The sequence below is a fragment of the Psittacula echo genome, assembly GCF_963264785.1.
Source record: "Psittacula echo genome assembly, chromosome: 22".
Lineage (NCBI taxonomy): Eukaryota > Metazoa > Chordata > Aves > Psittaciformes > Psittacidae > Psittacula > Psittacula echo.
Genome location: NC_137758.1, coordinates 2,840,540 through 2,866,192, shown reverse-complemented (window position 1 = coordinate 2,866,192; position 25,653 = coordinate 2,840,540). Strand labels below are relative to the sequence as shown.

At 50.1% G+C, this 25,653-nt stretch overlaps 3 protein-coding genes across 9 annotated transcripts; 2 read left to right on the top strand and 1 right to left on the bottom strand.

Annotated features, from left to right (window-relative positions):
* Positions 1-4,426: 4,426 nt before the first annotated feature.
* On the top strand, positions 4,427-8,030 carry IRF6 (interferon regulatory factor 6; the record flags this gene model as incomplete). Its single annotated transcript, XM_080633032.1, has 7 exons — positions 4,427-4,600; positions 5,499-5,703; positions 6,135-6,257; positions 6,337-6,483; positions 6,674-7,066; positions 7,443-7,561; positions 7,809-8,030. 7 exons carry the CDS (start codon positions 4,427-4,429, stop codon positions 8,028-8,030), a joined length of 1,383 nt encoding a protein of 460 aa, XP_080489158.1.
* Positions 8,031-8,750: 720 nt separating this feature from the next.
* LOC308229166 (UPF0739 protein C1orf74 homolog) lies at positions 8,751-9,668 on the top strand (the record flags this gene model as incomplete). The annotated part of the gene is made up of 1 exon (XM_080633019.1): positions 8,751-9,668. One exon carries the CDS (start codon positions 8,751-8,753, stop codon positions 9,570-9,572), a length of 822 nt encoding a protein of 273 aa, XP_080489145.1. The 3' UTR covers positions 9,573-9,668.
* Positions 9,669-10,457: 789 nt separating this feature from the next.
* On the bottom strand, positions 10,458-25,205 carry TRAF3IP3 (TRAF3 interacting protein 3). 7 transcript variants are annotated; one of them, XM_080633002.1, is made up of 16 exons: positions 25,093-25,205; positions 22,068-22,383; positions 21,100-21,208; positions 20,583-20,640; positions 20,347-20,371; positions 19,741-19,770; positions 19,063-19,158; positions 15,217-15,288; positions 14,811-14,951; positions 14,216-14,353; positions 13,935-14,070; positions 13,127-13,189; positions 12,989-13,048; positions 12,290-12,444; positions 11,014-11,286; positions 10,458-10,672 (listed from the first exon to the last, which is right to left on the bottom strand). In XM_080633002.1, exons 2-16 carry the CDS (start codon positions 22,350-22,352, stop codon positions 10,589-10,591), a joined length of 1,725 nt encoding a protein of 574 aa, XP_080489128.1. In that variant the 5' UTR covers positions 22,353-22,383; positions 25,093-25,205; the 3' UTR covers positions 10,458-10,588. The 7 variants fall into 7 exon arrangements, with proteins under 7 accessions (XP_080489128.1, XP_080489127.1, XP_080489131.1 ...); XM_080633001.1 differs by having other exon boundaries at positions 22,068-22,386; positions 25,093-25,190; XM_080633005.1 differs by having other exon boundaries at positions 11,014-11,127; positions 22,068-22,386; positions 25,093-25,190.
* Positions 25,206-25,653: the final 448 nt, after the last annotated feature.

Genomic DNA, 25,653 nt, shown 5'->3' with positions numbered 1-25,653 from the left:
CTTGCCTGTCATTTTTGCTCCATTATGTTCCATACCACAGCCATGACAAGCCCTAAGACCCCACTCATGGGCTGGGCAGTCAAGGATCCTTATTGAGGGTCTAGAAGCAGTAAAGCTCTGCCCCAGCTGGTCCCAACTCTCTGCCTTAGACAGCCCAGGATGTGTGGGTGAGCGTGCCGCATCACCAGTGTCTGCTTCCTCAAGCATCAGCCCACAAGGAAAGCAGATCTGTGGCATCCTTAAATTTACCCATTGCCAGGCAGGATGGGCACGCAGACAGGACGAATGTGGGGAGGATGAAGGAAACTTTAGAGGAGAGATCAAAGATCCCTCATAGTTTGGCTGGGAGTTCAGCTCTCTGTCTGTCTGTGCCTCTTCCCAGCTGCTTGCTATTTGGCCATATATTGTGTGTTTTTATACAGTGGGAATAACTATGGGGGAGAAGGTATTCATCATCATGGAATGGTTTGGGTTGGAAGGGAACTTAAAGCTCCCCCAGTTCCAACCCTCTACCACGGGCAGGGACACCTTCCACTGGAGCAGCTTGCTCCAAGCCCCTGTGTCCAACCTGGCCTTGAACACTGCCAGGGATGGGGCAGCCACAGCTTCTCTGGGCACCCTGTGCCAGCGCCTCAGCACCCTCACAGGGAAGAGCTTCTGCCTAAGAGCTCATCTCAGTCTCCCCTCTGGCAGGTTCAAGCCATTCCCCTCGGCCTGTCCCTACAGGCCCTTGCCCAAAGCCCCTCTCCAGGTTTCCTGCAGCCCCTTTAGGATTTTTCTCTGTGTGTGAAGACTTCCATACGTTCACCCAGGGCTGCTCCCGGGATACATCAACCTTCCCAAACCCGGGATTCAGCCCACGACGGGAAGGACACGGGAAATCCCCACTTTTCTTCTCGCTCATTGAACCCCATCACTAACGCCCTGCAGCACCCCTCGCTCCTGACTCACGGCTCCGGTTTCCCACCTACGAGAAGAACCGAACCGGGTGGGGGGCGTGGCCTCCGGGAAGGGGGCGTGGCCTGGCGGGGCGGGGCGGCGGCTGCGCCGGGCGCACCTGGGCAGGTGCGGGCGGGGCTCACGCTGCGGGTGTCGCCGCGCTCCGCTGCCATCGCCCCGCTCCGCTCCCGGCGCCGCCCCTCCCCGCTCCGAGAGCCCCCGCGGGCCCGGAGCCGCCGCCCGCCCGCCGGGAGGGGTAAGTGGTGCGGGGCGGGCGGCGCGGGAACCGGCCCGAGCCCCGCGGAGCGCCCTTGGCGAAGCCGCGTCCCGCGCGGGGCTCCGCGCCCGAGCCGCGGGGTTTGGTTGGGACGCGGAAACCCGCGGGGCGGAGGGGGCCCGGCGGAGCGCAGGACGCGCTGGTGGCCGTGGGAGGGTTCGCGGGACGGGGCCGGTGGGAGATGCCGGTTCGGGCTTGAGCGGGAGGCCAGGGGGGGCAGCGGGAGGGCAGAGCCCGGTGTCTATGGGGCTGCTCGCTCCCTGCGGCTGTATTCGCCTCAGGCTACGGTTATTGGGGTTGGTGTAAACGAGGCCCAAAGTTAGGGCGAGGGTGACTTGTCCCATCCCCTCCCCTCCGCCTCTTGTCGGACCAGAGCCGTTACCATCCCGGGAGCCCAAATTATCGGTAACGGCGCATGCCCCTTCCGAGGTAACAAGGCTGTCGGGCCATGGAGGGGTTGAGGTTACTCCGCTGGGCATAGGGTAAGGGCTTGTAGCACCCAGGGGGTGTTGCTGGCTCTGAGCAGGGCAGGGAGTGCGGGTGGCTGCAGGAAAAGTGATGTGCAGGTCTCTGAAACATGGAGCTGTAGGTTCCCACTGCAGGGAGGTGATTACGTGTTGGATACTCGGCTGAAAATTCAGTCTGTTTCTGTGTGCGAATACTAATAGTAAGGGTTGAGCTGCTTGTCTTTGAAAATATAACACGAATCCATGAAATATAGGATAATGCAGTCAGAGGTAATGAGCAGAGGTCTGTGGTGTAACAGCAATGATTCTGGAGAAGACCCCTTCCTTCTTTAGAGGCTTCGTGACCAGAGTGAAGCAGAAGCACACTTGGGTGTGCAGGTGGAGAGTGAAAGCTTCTATGCAGCGAGGCTGAGACCGGCATCAGGTCACATCATCCTGTGTGATGTTACACTGGTTGGCTCCGTGCTGGACCCCCAGAACTCTCACAGTCATCCAGGATTGTCCCTGACCTTGGTCTCTCATCTGCAGCCCTCAGGGAAGTGGCTGCAGGATGTCTGCTCATCCCTGAGCTTGCTTGAGTTGTTCTTGTTGGGGTGAATGTCTCCTCTACAAGGAAAACCGTCTGACTTAATAATAATTGTGGTACAGGGAATAATTACATCACTGACCAGAGATGCATTAGCAGCAATTCCCACCAGCCAATTTGAGTGGGAATAAGGCAAACTGGAGGATCCCTGGGTATGTGCACTGAGGAGTCCTGAGTGCTGCCTTTGGCAATTCCTATTAATAGCGTGAGATATTCCCCGAGCTCACCCTCACGGCTCCAGGAGCCTCCGGCATTGGTGGACCTGCCAGATCGAAGTTGAAGGCTGTAAGAGGCTGACTCACTGTCTGGGCCCAGCAATGGGATTCAAGTTGGTTTGGTCTCGGTTATCATGTCAACAAGTCGTTGGTGATAAAAGGTCATAAAGCATTGTAATGTGGTGTATTGACAGACACTGTCTGTGAGCAGAGGGACAATTCCGACCTCATTCAGCAATGCCAGTGCACCCTCCATGGGACTGAATGTATTTTGTTTGAGAAGCATGAGTTTTATTTCCTGATGTATGGGTTTGAATTTACTCCTGGTCTTGTAAATGGGTAGGTACATGGTGTATGTTATTAGAAGCAGAGGGAACTGCTTGTAAAGTTAAGAGATGATGGAAACAAGCTTTAGTTTCCTTGTTACAATGAGAAGTAATTCTTCATTTTCCAATCAATATCTGGATTTGGTCTCAATTCTAAGTGCAGGATTAACCTGGACTTTGTGTCTTTGGAAACACGCTACTGAAAGTTTAATTCTGATAGTGTTTTCCACCTGGAGAACTAAGGAGAGTTTCAGAAGCACAGGAATAACTTTGATGACTGCTTTCTGATCCTTTGCAGCTCCTGGGGAGCAATCTGCTGACATGCCCAGGTCCTTGATGAAGCACGTGTTCAAACTCTTATTTAGAGATGATTTGCAATTCAATCTGAATGTTTTCTTTACTTAACAGAGAAAATAAGCTGTGTTCAGATTAATTTTCTGTGAACACTTGCATCTGAATGGGATCTGCAGGTATTTGAACAAATAAAACCTGTTCCTAGACTAGTTCTTGGATAGGATGTTTTTCATCTTCTCTTATTTCTGCTACTAGACACATTTTGCAACTCCTGCAGCAGTATTCAGGGCTTATGGCAAAGGTTCTGCCTATCCTGTAACTGCTTTATTCATGTAATTTCTCACATCTGTTTCAAGATTTACAAATGAATATTGGAAATACACCTTCAAAGCACACTTGTAGTGTAAAAACCCCCTTCCAAAACCTACAGATACCAAATGCTGCCTCTTCTTGCAGAGGGATAGTCGTTACTTCTGTTTGTTTGCCTTTGTCTCTGTTCTGCACAGGAAAAATACTGCTGGTTGGCAGCAAATGTAGCAGCAACACCAGGATACTTGAACAACAGCTTTGATAAGTTAATTACAGAATTGCTATTAGAAAAAAACCCTAAACATTAAGTCAACATCACTTGATTTCTAGCAGGAGTGTGGGCAGACTTGCAGTTCACGTCCTTCTGGATAAACATCCTGGTTAGTGTAGGTCAGTGATGTTTGCGCATGGGTTTACTGCATTCAGGGCACTCATGAAAAAGTCATTAAATGACTTGCAGAGGAACTTCTGTGATGAAACAGTCCCCTCCCCTTCAGCCTGATGCTTCCAGCTTCACCTCAACTGCGGCAAAAGCCTCTGGTTTGGCACAAGGTCGTTTTTCTCCTCCTCGACGCAAGTCTGACCCGACTGAAGAAGCACTAGATCAGGCCCTTCTGCTAAGGCATACGTGGAGGCTTTTGAAATTCTCCTGCCTGTTCTTGCTGTGGCTTGTTTGTGGCTTTATCTCCTGCACTACGTTTATGGCTCAGGTTTGATTGGGGCTCGCCCTCTGTGTGCTCAGTTCACACACACAACGCGCAGTCTCTGCTTCCCGCAGTATTTAACAGTGAGTTGTTGTTCTTGTAACAGTTATGGTCCCTGTTTAGCGATGTGTTTTTAACTCCTCCTGGCAAAAAAGTCATCTAGCTGAACCCGAATTAGTGGTTTCAAGGTGCAGGAGGAAACAGACCGCAGCAGTGACACAGCATAGGGTCCTTTTTCATGGAATTGACTGTATTTAAAGCATCTAAGTCTCAATTAACCGTTAGCAGCTGCTCTGTCTTTTGTAGACGATGGCATTACACCCGCGAAGAGTCCGCTTGAAGCCATGGCTGGTGGCCCAGGTAGATAGTGGGATGTATCCCGGCCTTATCTGGCTAAACCGAGAGGCGAAGCGGTTTCAGATCCCCTGGAAGCACGCAACTCGGCACAGCCCACAGCACGAGGAGGAGAACACCATCTTCAAGGTGAGGGAGGGGAGAGCTCAGACACACCGCTGCTCCTAACCAAAGACAAAGGGTTGAATTGTTGGCCCAGGAGCTGGGCACATATTTCAGTACCTGTTTCCAGGCACATTTTGTCCTGTTTCTCTGACCTCAGAAAAGCCACTTTGTGCACCTGGATGCCAGGCTTGGCACTGAAAGGCTGTGGAGTTCTTTAACCCTTTCTGACCACCTAAGGCCAGATGATGTTTGATTCCACAGGCTCTGGGAGATGACTGCTATTTACTCCATCTGCTTGGTTTAGGATGTGGTAGCTGGCCTGTTCTTTGCAGCAAACCATTAAATACTGTTACTGTTAAATAAATCTGAAGAGGTCCACCACAAACTTCCATTGCTGCTGTCCCTAATATTCTTATCCCAAAGGATTCATTATAACTCCTACACTCCTTTGAGGAACTTCTGACCTCTGCCTCTGAGGGATCTTGGACTGATAGTCTGATCTGGGGCTGAGAGAGGGAGAGGACCAGTTGGATGGCTCTGGCTGCTCTTCCACTCTGTTCCAACCGAGCCCATTCCGTGATGTGCAGGTTATGGCTCACTGTCAAAAATTGCTTGTGGTGCTGAACCTGAGAGACCTAGAAAAAAAATCAGTGCCCAATGCTGTAACATTTATACTTTCTTAACGTGAATGAAGATGCTTGCATGGGGTTTGGAAATTTGGATTTGCATCTTATTTTCTCCTCCTCTTTTTAATGGGAAAAACTATTAAAAGAGGGAATTTCCATTGCTGTTACCAAAAGAGGTATAGTTCAGACTTCTGCAAAGAGAGGGATTTTACAGCGAATTTGTTTGGAAGTTTAATTTCTGATAAAAGCTGCTCTGTTGAGAAGGCTGGACTGAGCACGGTGTACTTTGTCCCCAGGCATGGGCTGTGGAAACAGGAAAGTACCAGGAAGGAGTTGATGAGCCCGACCCTGCAAAGTGGAAAGCCCAGCTCCGATGTGCTCTTAACAAAAGCCGGGAATTCAATTTGATGTACGATGGCACCAAGGAGGTGCCCATGAATCCTATTAAAATTTATGAAGTGTGCGATATCCCGCAATCCCAGGGATCAATCATTAATCCAGGTGAGGGCCTTGCTGACACAGGGCTGGTTACCGAGCAGGCGCTTGTCCAATGTGAGTTCCTTTCCCTCAGTGTTAACTCTCAAGCTGCCTTTCTGTGCAGCAGAAAGCTGCCGTGTGTAAATCTGGCCGTGCTTAAACTAAGAGGACATTGAATCGTTGTATACCTGTATTAAAATGAATAAAGCTGTACATGGTCAGCTAAATAGTCCCATATTGATGATAGTTTATCCTTAGCTTTCTAGAATTATGTGTTAAACTGAAAATAGCATGTGGTATGGATCCGATTTTCCCTTTTCTACTTCTATTTGGAAAACACACAAACAAATGTCCAATATTGTGCAGAGCCAATATGAAGATCACATTATTATTTCAAGGAATGCATCACAGTGTTTCACACCGATAACTACCCACAAGAATGTGCTTGTTTATAGGCTCCACTGGCTCAGCTCCGTGGGATGAAAAGGATAATGATCTTGATGATGAAGAGGAGGAGGAATTGAATCAATCTCAGCATGTCCCTATTCAAGAGACATTTCCATTTCTTAATATCAATGGTTGGTGGCATAGGCTAATGTAACAGTGAAGGTATTTGCTTGTAAAGTGGTTTATTGAGGAATCACTTCCTTTTTGTAGATTCTCCAATGGCTCCAGCCAGTGCAGAAAACTGCAGCCCTGAAGCTGTGTGGCCAAAGAATGAACCTCTAGACATGGAAATGCCCCCAACAGCACTGCAGCATGACTTCTTCAGCAGCCCTGAGCTCTGGATCAGCTCTCTACCAAGTATGTATATGGATTTCTACAGCTTCTGTCCTTGTTTTGACTTTTTCACTGTGGCTGTTTGCCCCTTAGCATGGGCAGCTCTGTATAGATAAAACATCCCTGTGTAGTGTGGGTTGTGTGGTGTGTGTCTGCTGCTGATGCAGTACATGTAAAGGTGCAGGAAAAGCCATACTGACAGGTTCTCTCTCAGTGACAGACCTAGAAATCAAGTTTGAGTATCGAGGGAAGGAGACCGGGCCGACGACAACTGTAAGCAACCCGCAGGGATGCAGACTTTTCTATGGAGAGCTGGGTCCTATGCCAGACCAGGAAGAGCTCTTTGGGCCCATTAGTTTGGAGCAAGTGAAGTTTCCAGGAACAGAGCAAATCACCAATGAAAGGCAGAAGATCTTCACAAGTCGGTTGCTGGATGTTATGGACAGGGGACTGATCCTGGAGGTCAGTGGCCATGCCATCTACGCTGTCCGGCTCTGCCAGTGCAAGGTGTACTGGTCTGGTCCCTGCGCGCCTTCTTCCACCACACCAAATTTGATTGAGAGGCAAAAGAAAGTCAAACTCTTCTGTCTGGAAACGTTCCTAAGCGGTAGGTAACTTCTGCTTGTAGAAAAGAGCTTTGGATGCTGGTCTCGCACTTGGTGGCACTATTGGTAAGGGTGGTCTGCACGGGGGCTCAGCCTGGGTGCACCAGTTAGTTTGCTTGTGCTTGGAGCGTGGGTAGGAGCCACCGCCTCCCTGACTTCAGAGGACATGGAGCAGGTGTGCGTTGGAAGAAAGTCAATGTACACTCGTTTAATGCTCTGAAAAACCCCGGAGGGCCTTGCTGTGAAAGAAAGCTCTTCTGGTGCAAGAAATACACTGTAATTGTGTATGTGTCAGAGGTGGCTCAGTGTGTAGGTAAGAGCTGGGAGTGTTTCTACCCGAATGAGAACAACCCTGCAGCATTGTGCTTTTCTTCCTAGAGCTGATTGCCCATCAGAAGGGACAAATCGAGAAGCAGCCACCATATGAGATCTACTTCTGTTTTGGAGAAGAATGGCCTGATGGAAAGCCCAGGGAGAGGAAGCTGATTGTGGTTCAGGTAAGAGCTGAGGCTCTGAGGTGACACGCACCTTGCTGGGTGGGGATCGGTGTGTTGGCTCTGGATGGAAGCCTGCAGCCATGGTTCTTCCCTGTTTGGGTTACTGACACCAGGAAACACCAATAGGGCTGATGGGGTTTGTGACAGCAAATACAAATGTTACCCAACAGCATCAGACTGTGCCTGTCCTTAGGTTAGTGCGGAAACCATCCCCTGCATCCAGGGCAAACCAGCCTCTTTCACACAGGTCATTCCCGTCGTGGCCCGGATGATCTATGAGATGTTTTCGGGTGACTTCACACGCTCCTTTGACAGCGGCAGCGTGCGCCTGCAGATCTCCACCCCCGACATCAAGGACAACATCGTGGCCCACCTGAAGCAGCTCTACCGCCTGCTGCAGAACCACCAGGAGGGGTGGCCCATGCAGGCCCCCGCCATGCACATGGCGCAGCCGCTCCCGGCGCAGTGACAGGCGCTTGGCTTGGCCCCGGGCTTTCTTTATGTTGTACATACAGAAAAAGTTATTTCCTACCGAGTGCCTTGCCTAAATCTGAATAAAATCAATGTAAATCTGGTCTTCTGATTCAGTTTCAGTGGTCTGTGGTACTTCGAAAGCAAGGGGATTACAGGGATACCTTAAGCTCCTTCACTCTTGCCAGCTCTTTGCTTAAGAAACTCAGGTACAAATCACATTTTCAATGCAGTGGTATTTTTTTAATCGACTACTGGTATTTTGTATATAAATCTCTAATCTGTGCTCTATTAAACCTGCCTGGAGCATATCACTTTAATTTTTCTCTTTTTAAGTGCTTTTTAGCTGCAAGCTATACACATATGTAGTTAAATAAACCAGCTCTATGTGCTTTGAGAAGCCTCCTCGTACTACACACAGCTCTGAAAGCAGGGGAATGGCTCTGTGCTGTGCTTCTTACACACACACATTGCTCCCCTAAGCTCTGGCTGAATGGGATGGCAGCGGCCTGCTCCCAAACGCCTTTTTCCTTGTCGTTGAAACGACCCACACCGGGCCGGAGCTGCCTCATCGAGCGGGCCCGTGCCTCACCCGGGGCGGAGCGGCCTGCCCGGGCGGGCCCCAAGCGCTCCGCCCCGGGCTCCCGCCTGCGCTAGAGCCGCGGCCGCCCCGGAAGTGCTGGGCCCGGCGGTAGCTTCCCCTCCGGGTCCACCGGCCATGGGCGCGGAGGTTCCGGCGGGCAGCGCGGTGTTGGCCCCGCAGCTTGTGGCAGCGGCTCGGGAGGAGCTGGGGGCCGGGGCCAGGCGGCGGTTACCGGCGGCCCAGGCCCTGCAGCTCGCCGGGGAGGTGCTGGCGGTGGCGGCGGGGTTGAAGCCGGCCCTGCTGTACGACTGCGGCGCGGCGGGCCCCGCCGAGCTGCGGCGGTACTTGGAGCGGCTGAGGGAGGCTGGGCTGGCCCCGCTCCGCCTCCATGTGCTGAGCGTTGAGGGCTCGGCCCTGCTGCTGCAGCCCGGGCTCGCCCGGCGGAGGTTGGCGGCCGTGCTGGGCGCACACCCCGCGCCCTTCATGGATGTCTCGGCAGGGCGGCAGTGCCCGGTTCTCTGTGGGCCAGCACAGGCTGAGGCCATCAGGGGCCATCTTGCGACCCTCTTGGCCCACTTAAGTGCTGCTGAGGCCGCCAGCGCCGGCCCTGTGTCCTCCAGCGAGGTTGTCCCCACAGGCTGGAACCTCTGCACCGTCGTTGGGGTGCTGCTGGGCTACCCGGCGGTGTACACCTTCTGCATGGAGGAGAGCACTGAGAACTGCCTGGCGCTGACACCGCTGAGGGTATTCACAGCCCAGGCCTCCTGCCGCAGGATAAAGGACAGTCTCGGGATCCAGATCTACTCCTTCAGCATCCCAGAGAGCCTGTGTGGGGAGCTGGAGGAGGCGCTGGATGCCTGGTGTGAGGAGCTGAAGGAGGCTTTTAGTGCACAGAGTGACTTTGTAGGTCTGTGCATCTCGAGCAAGGTGGTGTCTCTGCCAGCGGTTGCCTTGTAAAACACAAGCAAGCTCAGACTTCTTGGCCTTTCTCACTTGCATCATGGACTCAGGAGAGATCCCATTCCCCATGTGTGTGGCCCACAAGAGGCCCTTGAGCACCAAAGGCTGAAGTGTGATGCTCTTGGGCCCCCCACCTCATAGGCTGGTTGCAGATCAAATGCGTGGCGTTGCAGAAAGCCAGCGTGGATGTACACACGTCGTGGTTTAAGCATCCATCCTGACTGCAGAGACTGCCCTGTGAAGTCAGGTTCTATTTGTTTGCTGCCAACAGCTGAGGATTAATAAACGCGATTGGAAAGCCACATTATCTTGAATTTCTGAAGCTTGTTGTAGGCTCCATATTGTATTGAGTGAGGGGCAAATGCTCCAGTAGAACCTGCACCATGCAGCTCCAAAAGTGGCTTAAACCCCTTGTCTTGGTTGGATTAATGTGCTAGCAGTGAAAGGGAAGCAGATGTGGCTGTGGGGATGTTTGGCCCCAGGACAGGCTATCAGAGCCATGGGCTGAGCTGGGCACACAAGGTGGGAGATGGGAAAACTGCTCAGTGCACGAAGGAGCTGTGCTAGAACACCTCCCTGAGCTGGGCTTCTTCGTCAGGTACCAGTAGAGATGGTCCAGGGTCGAATACCTCTTATTTAGGGAGGAAATAGGTAAATGAAGAGAATCCTGTAGTCCTCTCATGCATGAAAACCAGGAGGTCTGGATCCCAAGGGCATGGGATACCCCATCCCTCCCACCCTGCACAGGCCCCAGCAATGGTGGCTTTGTCCCTCAGTGCTATGGGGACTGAGCAGCACAACTTTCAACCGGTGCAAAGCAATCAGACCAGCCAAGGGAAGGGGGATCTCCAGCCTTTATTGGAGCTGCAGGAGTTTGGAGGGAGGAGTTTGGACTGAAGCTTCCATAGACAACACACAAGTACGAAGCAGCAGAAGGTGCACTGTGGCGAGGGCATGTTGCTGGTGCTGAAGAAGTCAGTTCCTGCGGTGAAGTCCCTCATTGAGAAGGTCCCTCATGGTCTGTAACTTGCAAGGAAGGAGGCTATGGCAATTGTTATCACTGCCACCAGGAGAGGGACCCAGTGACCGCGCTGTCGCTGCAAGGAGAAGCAAGTGTAACAAGGAAATTGGTGGGGAGAAGAAACTTCTCATCCCTAGCAAACACATCAAAATGGGGATATTTATCTGGGGCCTTAGGACAGCCTTCCTAAAGACCTAAAGAGGCCTACAAGAAACCTGGAGAAAGACATTTACAAGGGCCTGTAGGGACAGGACAAGGGGGAATGGCTTTAACCTGCCACAGGGGAGATTGAGACGAGCTCTTAGGCAGAAGTGCCAACATTCCAACACAAACCAGATTGAGATTCTATGATTTTTGCAGACCAGTCTGCAGCCCCGGTCCAAAAGCACTGGAGTCGGGGTGAGGAGCATCTCTCACCTTCGCCCGCTTGCTCTGGAAGTGGTTGAGCTCATCCCGGCACTGGCGCAGCCTGGTCAGGCAGGAGCGGTATTCCTCGCTCAGGGCCTCCAGCTCCGAGCGCAGCTCCATGCACTGCAAGCACAGCAAGGGACCGTTAGCAGGAGGGATCCCCTCTCTTCCGTACCCACCGACAGCAGCAGGGCTCCCGCAGAGGCTGCAGCGCTTCGCCCATGCGTGGGCACTGCGGTGATGGGGGCCTTTCAGTCCTGCTATCTGTGTGTCCATATGTACCTATAGGGGACAGAGCAGATCTCAGCGTTACTGGGAATGTGGTGATGCCACAGCCTGTTGCCGTCTGGACTTTGCTGCCATCTTTCACACCACATGGGAGAGAGAAGCAGCAGGTATTTTCATGACCATGGAAGTGCATGGGTCAGGAAGAAGACATGGAGTGCGCACTCATGGCAGGGTTTGCCTCTCCTGAAATTCATTCTGTGCTTTGCTGACTGTGAGAGCAATTACAAAGTCCTTTAAACTCCTTGAAACATGGGACAGGTTGTGCTGCATAACCCCAAAACCCAGGGAGCACCTTTTGACCTGGACAACCCTTCTGCCTTCCTGATGAGCAGTGCATTAGCAGAAGAGGCTGCAGGAGCTAATGGGGGGTAATGGAGTCCCTCCCCAGCTGTTTCCTTTTAGCTGTGATTGTGCTTCATAAAGCCCTCCCCCAGGTGATGCCTGATGGTGGTGGAGCACTCATCGGCCTGGGTTAGTAGGACAAGCTCCTCTCCTGTGTGGCTGTAAGCTCTGCAATAGTAAGTTATAAATCCTTTTTTCTAAGTCCTTGCTATCTGATTACTGCTGTAAGAGCTGTGGGGCTGTTTGTTGGCAGGGGCATGGTTTGATGGGAAACACCATGGAAGTGATTAGGAAGCTTTGAAATTTTGGATCCCAGTTGTAAGGGGATTGGTTTTGTTGGCTTTGTTGTGTGCAGGCCTTTTCCGTCTTGCCTTCTTTGTGCTCAAGGTTTCAGCTCTTAAAGTGTGACTTTGGCTTTTCTGGGGCTGAGACTCTCATGTCCATGAGTTTGCATGGAGAGGGCTCTGCTGGTGTCACCCTGCATGCAGAGGCTGCATTGGGGGTTTAGGTAATGCTGGTATCAGGGTAAAAAATCAGGAGAGATAATCCTTATGGGAGATTCTAAGCTTAAATTACTTCCAAGAGCTTTGGTGCCTTGTGTCATGCTGCTGCTGGAGTTCTTACACTAGCATCTGTGATTCAGTGACTTCCTCACCTCATTCTCCTTTGCTGTAAGCTGGAATGTCCTTTTCTGCATCTCATCCTTCAGGCTTTCTTCTCCCCACTCCTCCTCCTCGGAGTGCTCTAACAGAGTGTTTTGTTTCTCCTTGGCAGGAGTGAGAGGTGGGGTCTGCGTGGTGAAAACCTGGTCTAGAAAACAGTCAGGCTTCTGGTGAGAAACAGGTCCAGGCTTTCGGTTTGCTTTAGAGCTTGTTTGCTCAGTGGAGTTTAAAGGTAATATTTGTGTGCTACACACAGAGCAGAGGACACAGGAGCTGGCTGAGTTATCATAGGCCTGCCTCTGTGATAGCAACAAGTTAATCATCTTTAGAGGGATTTCTAAGGAGTTGTCAGAAAGGGAGGGAAAGTTAAAGTGTCTTTTATTACCTTTTTTTTTTTTCTCCGAGTACAGCTGTAATTGCAATTATAAACAGGAATGTATTTTGTTTTTGGGGGAAGAAATGGCATAGCCACTGAAGTAGAATTTGCAGTGAAATCCATTTATTTTTACAAGTGTTTGCCATCATAAATACACTTAGGGTTTAATGTTAACTAGAAAAATATAATAACTTGGTTTGTGCAGCTTTAAAATAATCCTTTATTCTAATGCAGTGTGGACTCCTCCTAGAGTCAGGTCTAACATTCCTGTGTCCAGTGTGAGCAGTGCTAGGTGGGAGTTACAAAGTTTGCTGACCTTTCCTTTGTGCCATCGCCTCCTGGGTCTTCTGTTTGTTGGTCTGGGTCTCTATCAGGTCTGTGAATGTAGAAAGTCAGAGTTACAATCCCCAGCACTAATGCTTTGGATTGCTTTATGTGTGTTTGTGTTACTTACTGTGCAAATGGCTGATTGTCGCCTCCAGCTTTACCCTCTGGTTTTGTTCTTCTTGCAGTTTATCTGAAATAATGGTAGAAGGGAATCAAGGTTGGTGTAAAACTCTGCATCTTTATGCAAGGATGGCAACTTTCCCCTTCCCCACATGTGCAGGGGGATGTTGTTGACTACACTGAATGTTCTTCTCCGAAGGGATGTGATTTTTAGCTCTGAAGTGCTCTTTCAGTTTTGGCAGTTTTTTCTAGTGTGCCTCTATTAACTTATGGTTTTTTTTAAGGCTGTTTGAGACCTGTTATGAAAACAGAACCACCACCCATTTACTCTTCTTTAGTTGTGCTTTAAAATAGCCATGTGAAGTATGTGTGTTTCCTTGTCTTCATCTGAATTAATGCTTTAGGACGCTACTGGCATGTATTTATACACTGGTAACATCCACCACTGTGCAGCAGCTCCTCAGACAGTAACCCAGGCAGGCTTGCCCTGCTGCGTTTGATGGGTCTGACAAGGATGCAAAAGTTCTCATCAAAGCTGAGGACCCTGAGATTTTTCTGGTTTTGGGTCTCCCATTCCACCCTTTCTTCTAGAGAAGTCACTGAAGTCCTTTAATCTAGTTGGAAATGACTTCAGGAGCCCTTTGGAAACCAGAAGGTTTCATGGCAAGCTGAGGTGCACAGCACAGAGTGAGCCTTTTGCAAGTGCATGTACTTGGCTTTAAGGAACAGGATTTTAAGAGTATTTTCCTTATATCCTCCTTCCTTATACTCACCTGGAGGACACACCCCCACCACCATTCCCCTGCACATGATACCTTTGATGGCACTGATGTGATCAGCCTTCAGGTCGTTGTCCTCCCGCAGGGCGCTGGCTCGCTGGTGGAGCGCAGTATGCTCGCTCTGCAGCCTGCACAGGGTCTGGTGGAGCTGCTCATTCTGTGCATCTGCTTGCTGCAGGTGAGAACAGCCCCAGCATCAGCTCAGCTTCGAGTTGAATGTGTGACTGCTGTGCTTCATCAACAGATTTATTATTCAAGGACCTCAACCTGTGGGCTTCCAGTGGATTGGATGCTGTTCCTGCAGGGAATTGACGTACCTGAAGTTTGCTCTGCAAAATGTGGAAGCTGTTTTCAAGCTCAGTGTGCACTGTGGTCATCTGGGTCAGTTCAGCTTTGAGGGTGGTGTAGTGCTCCTTCCAGAAGGCAAGGTCCTCTCTTGTTGCTGCCAGGCTTCTCTAGGGAGCAGAGCAAGGACCCACGGGTGGGCTGTAACTGGTGGTGTGATGGGACCATACCAGGCTGCCCTGAAAACACCTGCAGGTGCTCATGTGAGCTGTGTGGGGCTGGGGCAGCACTGCCTCTGCCTGTACCGTGGTGGTTGTAATAACCTGTGTGGGGCTGATGCCATCTGATGGGCAGAGGCTTGGTTGTGGTGCTGGTAGTACTTGGGGTATGATTTACTTGTGTTTTCTGACAACTCCAGTTACCCTGCCTGTCAAAGGAAATTGTTACCTCTTAGGGAAATCTATTTTCATACAATAGAGCAACTCCAGAAAAGATGTCTCTGAAGCCCTCATGTCCCTGGATGTGTGTGAGGCTTGTTCCCGGTGTGAGTGCAGAGCACAATGGGAGGGCTGTTCATCACAGTTGGACTAGATTAAAGCAAACCTAGGTGTAAACCATGTTGCTTACCTCAGAGTTTTGCAGCTGCTGTTCAGTCTGGAGTTTGTCCTCCAGCATCTTCTGAAGAGCCTCTTTTGCCTTCTCCTCATAGGTTTGCTTCTGGTCCTCCATGTCTATCAGGATCTTCTTCATGCACTCCTTTGAGTAACTCTTCAAAGGAAGAATTGAAGTGCTTGAAGGATCTTACCTGACTTACCTCTAATCTTGCTAAGCCTGAGTATTAGTAAATCCAGAGTGTAACAGCTGCTGCTGCTTTGCTGTGAAGCATTGCTTCAGCAAAGAGGAAAAATCATTTTCAGATCTGTATCTAATCAGATTGATCTAGAAACGGACACCTGACTTCATCACATGGTTGGGTGTTCTCTTTTCATGCCTTTCTTCACCCATGTTTGTTTCTCTGTGAATCAGACGTTACCTGGGTGCAAGCCTGCAGCTGGTTTTCAAGTGCCCTTAGTTTACACTTCAGTTTATCTTCGTTCAGCTGACCCTGGGGAAGAAACAGGTGAACTGATGTGTGGAATCATGGACTATACAATATGCCCCTGATGTTTTGGTAGCTTGTGTTCTGATTCACTTTCTTCCTTCATCTATAACAGTGTGTCTAAAGTCCCTTCAATATCTCTTCAATGCTTAGAGTTCAAAGAAGCCTTTACCATCTCAGAATAAATGGGGTATGGGGGAAGTAAAACTTTGATGCATAGAAGAACACTCCCAAGGCAGTTCTGCTGGTTACTGAGTGCAGCTGCTTGCAGTGAGATGAGAAGAGCAAGGGGATTTCAGGTTAGTCTGGATGAGTCTGACAGAGTGCAACTGCCTGTCCCCATGTATAGCCCTGTACCTGGCTGATGGTTCCTCCCTGCAGCGCTCCTTCCTTCAAGTTCCACCTGGTGCTAAAGTAATGCCTTGCTGGTTCCCTTAGGAAATAGGCTGGGTTTGTGTTGCAACATCTGGCAGTTGGGCAGGGGGATAGAGGGCAACAGTGATTCATTTCTCTCATTATAATCTCCTCTTGGTGTTAGTCAGACTTTTGTTTCATGAAACCAGGCTGCATGCAAATGGAGACACAATTTCCGCCAAAGAGTTCACGTGGGCTGTTTTTCCACCACCGATACTGAGAATGCTGCTATCTTCTCTGCTTACTGCTGTTTGAAGTCAAACCTCTGAAAAGCAGCTCCTTGATGTTACAGGAATAGCTGTTAGACCCAAGCAAAACCAGATTCTCTGGTATTTTAGCACTGGTTAGGTTTGCACAGTTCAATCCCAAATAATAAATCTTCCCAGTTCTGTTGCTGGTAGAAAGAATGAAGGCTTTATCTTCGTAGAAAGTAGGTGGGCTTTTAAAAAGCATTTTTATAAGTGAAATATTATGCCTAATTTTCCTCTGCAGTTTATTGTATTTTATTCTATCTGATTGGAGGATGGAGGCCTTATGGCTGTTGTGCACAGATGTGAATGACCATAAAACATGCAAGGCCACAGAGCGCTGGGCCTTTCCTATGCTTCACAGCAGAAATGTGTTGGCAAACTCCTTTCATGGAAATACAACTTGTAAATTGGGGAAAAGAACCTAAAGATTTCCCTAAATGGAATAAGTTGTTTGTCGGGGCTGCTACCAGAACAGCGTGGCAGTGTGGGGTGAGTGAGTGTGGGAGGAATCAGAAATGATGCTTCTGACCAGAAAAGTTACATGAGTGAATTGCGGTGGAGCCTGTGTTGAGGATTATCTACATGAAAGGTGCTGCATTCAAATCAAAACACCAACAAAACCCCACCCTAACTAACCAAAACCTAAGCCCAAAAACACCCACTGGGAGCCAGGAAGAGGGCAGGATTAGGGTTAACATGCTTAAAATAGTCTTGCAAATACTGTATTTGAATCCTCTGTAGCCCTCTTCTTCAGAGAGTCTGAGATTACCTGAATAGGCAGCTCCAAAACCTCTCCCAAACTCTGCTGCATTTCTCTACTGCTGTCATTTAAGTATTGCCATAGGAGTATTTTAAACTGATTCTGGTTGTCTTGTGATCAGTGAATTCTCTGATACTCCTTCCCTTATTTTAGATAGCTGATGTAAATCAATAATAATAAATGCTGTTTCTGGAAGGCTTCCAGTTCGCCCAAACACAATGCTTGTGCTAGAAAATCAAGTGCATGTAGTAGTAGTAGTAGTAATAATAATGCACTGAAAATGACAAAGAGCATAAACTCTGCAGAGCTTCAAAGTACTTCCAAAAGTCAGGTTCAACTTCAGAGGTCAGGAAGGGAAGAAAATGTATTAAAGTAGTAATTTTCAAGAAGAGAACAACTTAAAAGGAGTTACTTTTAATAATCATAACTGAGACTTAGCTTCTTTCGTCTGGCAGCATTCTTAAATCAACTGAGCAAGTTTTACAACAGATTTAAGGTACAGACCTTTGGTAGGAAGGTCTTAATCCAGAAGTAAAATCATGGGAGGCAGAAGGAACTAAATGCTTTATCCCTTCAGTTTAATGACACCCCCATTCTCCTGCAGAGTATTCACTTGCTCCATTGAGCCAAAAGCACGCATGGACACAAGCAGCACTTCAAAAATGACTCTGTGGCTGTTTTAAGGGGGAATGGCTTTAACCTGCCAGAGGGGAGACTGAGATGAGCTCTTAGGCAGAAGCTCTTCCCTGTGAGGGTGCTGAGGCGCTGGCACAGAGTGCCCAGAGAAGCTGTGGCTGCCCCATCCCTGGCAGTGTTCAAGGCCAGGTTGGACACAGGGGCTTGGAGCAAGCTGCTCTAGTGAAGGGGCCCCTGCTTGTGACAAGGGGTTGGAACTGGATGAGCTTTAAGGTCTCTTCTAACCTAAACCTTTGTGTGATTCTATGACTTTCACTGCACAGCATTGTCTGTACCTCCCTTTGCCAGCTCTCCTGGAGAAACCTTTTGTTCCCAGCCTCTCCCCTGCACCTCCCCTGGACCACCTCCAGCATCTGCCTTGCTTCTGGCTCCTGTGCCAGCGGCAAGGTGTTTTTTAGCCTGATGGAAAGCAAGAGGCAGCAGCAAAGCCTCTGTTGTGCAACAGAGATAGCAAGAAGCAAAGTGCACCCACCTCTTTCTAATCTGAGGTTTCATGGCTACGTCCTGCTGAGTGTGTCAGGGTGCTTTTTCCTGCTCATATCATATTTGAAGCAGCAAGTGAAGGCGGAAGTTTCTAACCACAGCATGTCTAACACAAGGGGGGTTTATGCCATCTCACCCAATCACTCGCTTTTCTGCCCCAACAGAACTTTCAAAGCACTTTTTTTAAAGGTGCAGTGAACTGTAAATTCGTATTTGATTAAATAACCCTGTTTAAAATGCTTCATACACTGCATGAAATGCATCACTTTAATTTGACCTCCTGACAGGAAATAAATCTGTGTCCTGGTTCAGTGCTGCCCATAGGTTTTGTTTGAGCCGTGAGGAAATGGTTTGATGCAGAGCCATGATTTACCCATTGTGCCCCCATCATGGTGCTGGGTCCTCCAATCTGTGTCTGGGGCCCAGAATATATCCCTGAAGGAAGCAGGGCAGTGGTGGGATGGAGGATATCCCCACACATCCTCATGAGGAGCAAGCTGGGAGCTGGGTGGGATGGATGGGGGGGGGTAGCTGTTGTGTTCCCAGATTAAGCAGCAGCCTCTTTCCTCCATCCAATGCAGCATTTGCCAGCACTTGGGTTCACCACTGTGGTGCATCTGAAACTTCTATTTTGGCCAGAGAAACCCAAAAGTTGTTCGAAATGCTTGAAATTTGTTTTGACAAGGGATGAAAATTTAGTGTGAGATGGTGGTTTGGGTTTATTCCAGTTTTTTACCTATTTACATGATTCTGATTGCTTTTTATTTAGGAAAAAGCAGAAAAGGCAAGTATGAAACCCTCTAAAACCTTGCAGAAGGAAAGGGTTTTGCACTTCCTGTTGATCTGAAAGCAAAGTGCGTTTTGTAACAGTCTTTTGGGGCACAAAAGGGGTGAAAATGTGAGGCAAAGTGACACCCTGACTTTGTTTTGTGTTCAGCCCTCCCTGAGAAGAAAGACGACAGCAAGGAAGGAGGCAGGACAAGCAGCTACTTGCAGGGGAATGGCTCCACATGATGTCTTGTTTGCTGGGTGATGGTGTTGCCTCTTAAAGCTGTAAAGCACGGGAGCTGGGCAGAGCTACAGATAGAAAGGGAGCCCCATGGGGTGCTCGTGCTGCTACACGCAAACCCAGTCCCACCCATGTCCCAGCAGGAACCTCCTGCAGCTCTCTGGTACCTGCCAGGACTTTTCTGATGCTTGCAGCAACGTGGAGAAGAGCTCCTGCAAAATCACCATCTTCTGCTTGAGCAGCAGCTCACGGTGCAGGGCTTCCTATGGAGAAGGGGAGAGCTGGTCAGTGGGGACAGACAGGTCTTGGTGTGCTGTGGCTCATGTGTAGGACTTCTTGGCCATGTTAAAGTTGGGTATGCAGCACCCCTTCATTCATCGAGGGACTCTTCATCAGGGACTGTGGCGATAGGACAAGGGGTGATGGGTTCAAACTGAAACAGGGGAAGTTTAGATCTCATGTAAGGAAGAAGCTCTTTACTGTAAGGGTGGTGAGGCACTGGCACAGGTTGTCCAAAGTGGTAAATGCTCCATCTCTGGCAGTGTTCAAGGCTAGGTTGGACAGAGCCTTGGGTGACATGGTCTAGTGTGAGGTGTCCCATGGCAGGGGGTTAGAACTGGATGATCTTAAGGTCCTTTCCAACCCAAACCATTCTATGATTCAATAATAAGATTGTTCAGACCCCATGTAGACGAGGCCCTCAGTGCCATGGGTTAGTGGTGGCCTTGGCAGTGCTGGGGAATGGTTGGACTTGATGATCTTAAAGGTCTTTTCCAACCTGGTTGATTCTATGATTCCCGAAGTCCTGCTTTCTCTGTGGGCAATTCACAATATTTGGTACCTACCTTGAGGTAGTTGGATAACTGCACCATTTCCTGAAAGGGAAAGGGCAAATGTTTGAAAACAGTGGGATTGTTTCTGTTTATAAACACTTTATGAACTGACTCCAAAATCCAAGTATTTTGGAGTCAAGCTGAAGCTAATGGCCTGGAGGAGCCTGCTGGGCTGCAGTTGTTTGGTTTTCCCATGGTAGCTGGTTCAGCCTGGAGAAGAGAAGGCTCCTTAAGGGGAGACCTTAGAGCAGCTCCAGTGCCTAAAGGGGCTGCAGGAAACCTTGGAGAGGGGCTTTGGACAAGGGCCTGTAGGGACAGGCCAAGGGGAATGGCTTGAACCTGCCTGAGGGGAGACTGAGATGAGCTCTTAGGCAGAAGCTCTTCCCTGTGAGGGTGCTGAGGCGCTGGCACAGGGTGCCCAGAGAAGCTGTGGCTGCCCCATCCCTGCAGTGTTCAAGGCCAGGTTGGACACAGGGGCTTGGAGCAAGCTGCTCCAGTGGAAGGGGTCCCTGCCTGTGGCAGGGGTTGGAGCTGGATGAGCTTTGAGGTCTCTTCCAACACAAACCATTCCATGATTTTATGATATCCATGGGACAGAAGTCCCTGTGTTTTTCTTACCTTATTTAAAACTGCTATTCCACTACTGAAATAAAAAAGAGAGCACGTTACTGAGGTGAGCGTGGTGGTGGGGTCTGTAGCAGTCAGTGGCTCTGGGCACCAGCTGCTCCAAGCAGAGTGTTGGTATTTGCACAGTGGAAGCTTGTGCTGAGGTTAAACACATTTGAGCATTGGAAGCTGCTGCCCTGCAGGTATCTGAATCCCCAGCCCTGGGAGGGAAGGAAGGGCCAGCTTACTCTGTCTGTTGGCTTGAGTCTTTTGCTCCTGCCGTTGGGTTTGTAAGGGTCTGTGTTTCTGTGAAAGCAAAGTGAGAGGATGTGAATGATCCCCCCCTGCCTGAGGAGCTGTGAAGTTCTTCTATTTGGGTGTCCATCTCACATGGCATTGCTTCTAGAATGGAGAACTGCTGTTTAAACACCATCCAGTAATACAACTCAATAGGGACCAGAGGCAAGTCCTGCTCAGATGAATGTAGAAGTGGAAATGAAGTGATCCCACAGACTGAAGTTATTCCCCAGACTCCTGGATACTCTGGGGCACTCACAGGGAAGCCATAGGGCACTGATGGTTAAGCTGTGTCCTGTTCTATCCTTCTGGAGGAGGAATATTCCTGGCACCTGCAGGGGAAACTCAGATTGGGGTGGTAAAACTGTGCAGGAGTGGAGCTGCTGCCAGGGGAGCTTGGGTTAGAGAGGAGCATCCCAAATCACTTGATGGAGATGTGGGAGTGAAACGCAAGCACCCCTCACCTACCTTGGGTGTTCACACCTGGCCGGGGGATGGCTTCTGCTGAAGTGCTGCAGGGGATGCTGAGGCCGAGCGGGGAGAGTGCAGGGGGGAATGTGGGGCAGCTCCATGGGTGCTGGAATGAGAGAGCAGCTCAAGTCAGCATCTGCAGAATGGGCTGTGAGGAATGGAGAGGAAGGAGCTGCGGCCAGTTTGTACCTGTGGTGACTGGGTGAAGAGCAACAAGGAGATGCCAAGAAACCATGGCAATCATAAGGATCTGCTGCTCTGGCTCCAGCAGCTCCAGAGCTCTGTGAGGAGGTGGGAGAAAACCTCCTGGTTTAGTGACCTGAATGGCAGCAGGAGGCAGGTAATTGCTTTGAACTCTCCTGTGGTACAAAGGGAGCTTGAGGCCATGCCTGTATAAGTCATCTTGCATTCCACTGCCTCTCCTCACAGGGGATTGTGAGGCCCCTAAGACAAACTCACAGCCTACCAGGGGAGTTGTTCATTTTGCATGGGTTATGAACTTAGAAGGAAATCTGTTTGGCTGCCAGATTGGGGTGTTTTGTATTGCCTCTTTCTATAGATGTTACTAAGGCAGTGAGCCCTCTGGGTCATTGTTAGCTGTGCAGCACAGGGTTGGTAATGAGTACCAGGGAATCTCACTCCTGCATCCTTCCTGCTAACAGTGAAGGTGCTGGAGGGAAGCCGGGTGTTTAGAGCGCAGTTTTCAAGGGTAAAAGTAATTTGTGTAAGTGCAAAGCTGTAGTCTGCCAGTTAGGAGGTGGGGTTGTGCTGGGAGGAATGGCAGAACATCTCCATCTGGTTCAGGGTGTGGAAAACAGGAGAGGAGCAGGAGGGAGGCAATGGCATTTATCCATGCTCAACTCCGGAGCTTGTTAGGAAATGCACATTTTGATCTGTGCATTCCTGCATTTTGGATGTGCTTTGATGTGTGGATGCTCTCGTTCACGGTACCCAGAGCAGGTTACCTGGAGCAGGATGGACGGTCTCAGCTCCAACAGTGCAGAGGGATCCAGGGGGATGTGCTGTCCCGGCAGTGCCCTTCCCGCATGACCCACCAGGTTCCTCCTCCTCAGGAACTCCCTTTGCCGGGGGCTCTGCAGTGGGTCCGGTGTCCCCATCCCCACGTGGCGGCACGCTGTCACGTTGTGCCGCCGCCGCAGGTTCTCCCGCATCTCGTGCCGCCGCTCGCACTTCTCATCGTAGCTCTCGTGCCTGCGCCGCAGCCGTGGCTTCTGGGGCTGGTTGATCATGGTGTCTGTGACCGCTCCGGGGTCCTCTGTCCTGCTGAAACCAAGGGGAAAGACACGATCTGAGTGGAAACTGATTATTCCTAAGAGTAAATGCATGTGCAGGATCGGATGCTCATCCTGGAATCCCCGTGCAGTGGGTGCAAGTGAAGTTCCTGGAGAGATCTGTTGCTTGTAAACTTGCATGCACTGGCTGTGTAAACATGGGGTGCTGTTCTTGCTCCTGTGTTGGGTGGGTGCTGACCTGGGGATGCTAGGAACAGGATTTCAAATGCAGCCTCAGGCCTCACTACCAAGTAATGATGCTTCCTCTGGAGAATCTATTTCCTGATAAAATCTCTCTGTTATTCAAACTGATTCTTTTGGGTATCCTGTTATAGTTCTTTAGCCAACCTAAAGAAAATAGTGGAAACACAGGAAGAGTGATGGAATCATATCATAGAATGGTTTGTGTTGAAGGGACCTTAAAGCTCCCCCAGTTCCAACCCCTTGTCACAAGCAGGGACCCCTTCCACTAGATCAGCTTGCTCCAAGCCCCTGTGTCCAACCTGGCCTTGAACACTGCCAGGGATGGGGCAGCCACAGCTTCTCTGGGCACCCTGTGCCAGCGCCTCAGCACCCTCACAGGGAAGAGCTTCTGCCTAAGAGCTCATCTCAGTCTCCCCTGTTCTGGCAGGTTCAAGCCATTCCCCTTGGCCTGTCCCTACAGGCCCTTGCCCAAAGCCCCTCTCTAGGTTTTCTGTAGCTCCTTTAGGCACTGGAGCTGCTCTGAGGTCTCCCCTTAAGGAGCCTTCTCTTCTCTTGCTGTTGATAGCTGCTGTTTCTGCTCTGAACTTCTCGTAAGTGTGCATTTCTTTTGCCAGCTTTTCTTTTTATAGGTCCAAACAGAGGTGCTGGTTTATGACTTAACTCTCCAGAAGCTGCATTGTATTTCTGAGTGGTTTGCTTCAGGCACCAATTCTGCCTCTATTTCTGGGGACTTCGTGGCCTGAAGGAGGAGCTCCTCCATTCCAGCTCTGTTGCAACCATCTGTGTGTGCACGCAGGGTGTAGATATAAAACCTCCTCCCTCTTGCTGACTTCTCTTCACAGTTGCAAGCCACCAGTGCATTGTGTTTTAGTGGACTTTGGTCATACCGAGCTGAGCAGTAACTGCCCTCAAGCGCTCCTCTTCCTTCCTCCCCTCGAGCGAAAGCTGTGTCCCACTCTCCTGTCTCCTCACCCCACCAGCAAAGAGGCTCATCATCCCTGTGCACATCCCATGTACATTGCTCAGAGGGTGCCCAGCACCGGGGGACTCATTCTGGGAGCTGCTGTGACCATGTCTGGAGCTTTTCTTGTATTTGGCAAATCCCGTTAATGTAGGAAGGAGGGGGAAAAACCCCGTTTAGTTTCTGACAACTCAAATGTTCTTCAGTGTCAAAACAAAACCATCAAAACTTCATTGGTGTCACTCTGTCTCAAGCAATAAGGAAGTAGTTGAGTCTAATGGGGAAAAAAAATGGGAACAAGTAACCCCTATTTAAATGTAGAATACCTCTGTGCTTTTTAGAATGCATAAAACCTGCTCCATAATCCTTTTATTGTCCTTGTGCTAACTGTGGTGTACTCAAAGCTGGTTGCCAGTCCCATCTTCTCACTGTGGCTACTTCAGCTCTTGCTCTGGCCTGGGAAGGTGTCTGCAAACCCCCATCCAGGATGGTGCTCCCAGGGCTGAGCCTGTGATCAGGTTAAAGCCATTCGCCTTGGCCTGTCCCTACAGGCCCTTGTCCAAAGCCCCTCTCCAGGTTTCCTGCAGCCCCTTTAGGCACTGGAGCTGCTCTAAGGTCTCCCCTTAAGGAGCCTTCTCTTCTCCAGGCTGACCCAGCCCAGCTCTCTCAGAGGTTGAAAGCAGGTACAAAAGGCTGAGCAGGTTGTTCCCATGCAGCTTTCGTGTCTGTACCACACCAGTCCCACTGTGCTCACCCAGGGCCTTTCCCCATGGTGCACACATGCTTTCCCTGGCCCAGAAGCCAAGGCAAGATCTGGCAACAGCTTCACATAGAAATCCAAGTTGGGTGTATGCCAGTGCCCTGTGACGTGCTCCCTTGAAGCTGAGTATGAACCCCATAGCATGGGGCAGAGCCTGTGTCTACAGCCAAACTGTTCCCAACTCCTCAGGACACTGTAAAAGAGTTTTTCAACCAATGTTTCTTAGTTTTAGAAATGGCCCAATTGCGTGTTCAGTCCGGACTGTGGATGTCCTCCTCGGTCCCTGCTCATCCAGCTCTTCCCATCAGGAATAGCTCAGCCCCTCTCCCACCTCTCTGGGCTGCCCAGCCTGGCACAGAGCATTGCAAGAGCAGCATTTGTAATAGCCTCAGTGAACCAAAAATGCTCTTTAAAGCAAGGTAAAGCTTACAGAATCACACAGTCCATTACTCACCCCACACTGAGCAAGCTGTTGAGGCCTTCTTGACAAGCTAATACTCTTATTTCCTCCTTCTGCTACCCTGAATTACCCTCAAGCACGTCCTTTATCTTTGCTTTCCAAGCTGTTACTCTTCTTGCTTCAAGGGAAACCAAGAAAAACCCACCCCAAACAAAAAAGTGCTTCTTGCTGGTTCGTGTTGCAGCCTCCTGGTGTCAATGGTGTAGGCTGAAAGTGAGGCAAAAAGAGGAGAAAAAGGTGCATGCCGCTGCCTTTAATGCAGCATGTTCTGCTCCCCTCCATCCCTCATGGCCCTGGTGCTGTGGGCACTTACCTGATCCAAAGGTCCTGTCCTACCCCTCGATGTCCACGGCAGAGCTGGGTGTTATCAGGCACGAACACGCTCCAACTGCCATCTCTGTGCCAACCACCTCGTTCTGCTGCTCTCTGCTCTAAAACAGGAAACGCTGCAGCCGAGCCCCGGTTCCTGTCTCTGCTCACAGCCCGGCTGCGGGGTGCAGGGGCCAGGCTTGCAGTGGGATTGGGATTAGCTTGGGACCCAATGTCCCCAGCTTCTCTCTAAGCAGAGCTCAGTTATCATTTGGGCCATCTCCTTGAAGTGGCCTCCAACAGGCCGAGGTTGAGTGCTGATTCATGGAGCTGCTTTTGTGGCATTTGATGACTGAGTCTCCCCGAGCTGCTTTGGGGTAGAGAAATCCATGCTTGGGGAAGTACAGTAATGCTATTATTTTAAGGCTTTTTGCAGATTGGAAAGGGAAAAAAATGTGTATGGGGAGCTGACGAGAGGTCACCAATGGCCAGGAATTCATTAAGGGCTTTAGGGATGTGAAAGCTGTGTTAATGCAAATCATGCAGAGAGGTGGGTTTAACCAGC

Excerpts from the sequence above, each read along its gene's own strand:
- TRAF3IP3 (XM_080633002.1), bottom strand. The coding sequence starts at position 22,352 with ATGATCAACCAGCCCCAGAAGCCACGGCTGCGGCGCAGGCACGAGAGC. Across the intron at positions 13,190-13,934 it reads TCACATCAGTGCCATCAAAG|ATAAACTGCAAGAAGAACAA; the intron begins GTATCATGTGCA and ends CCATTATTTCAG. Across the intron at positions 12,445-12,988 it reads GGCGATGGCACAAAGGAAAG|ACCAGGTTTTCACCACGCAG; the intron begins GTCAGCAAACTT and ends ACTGTTTTCTAG.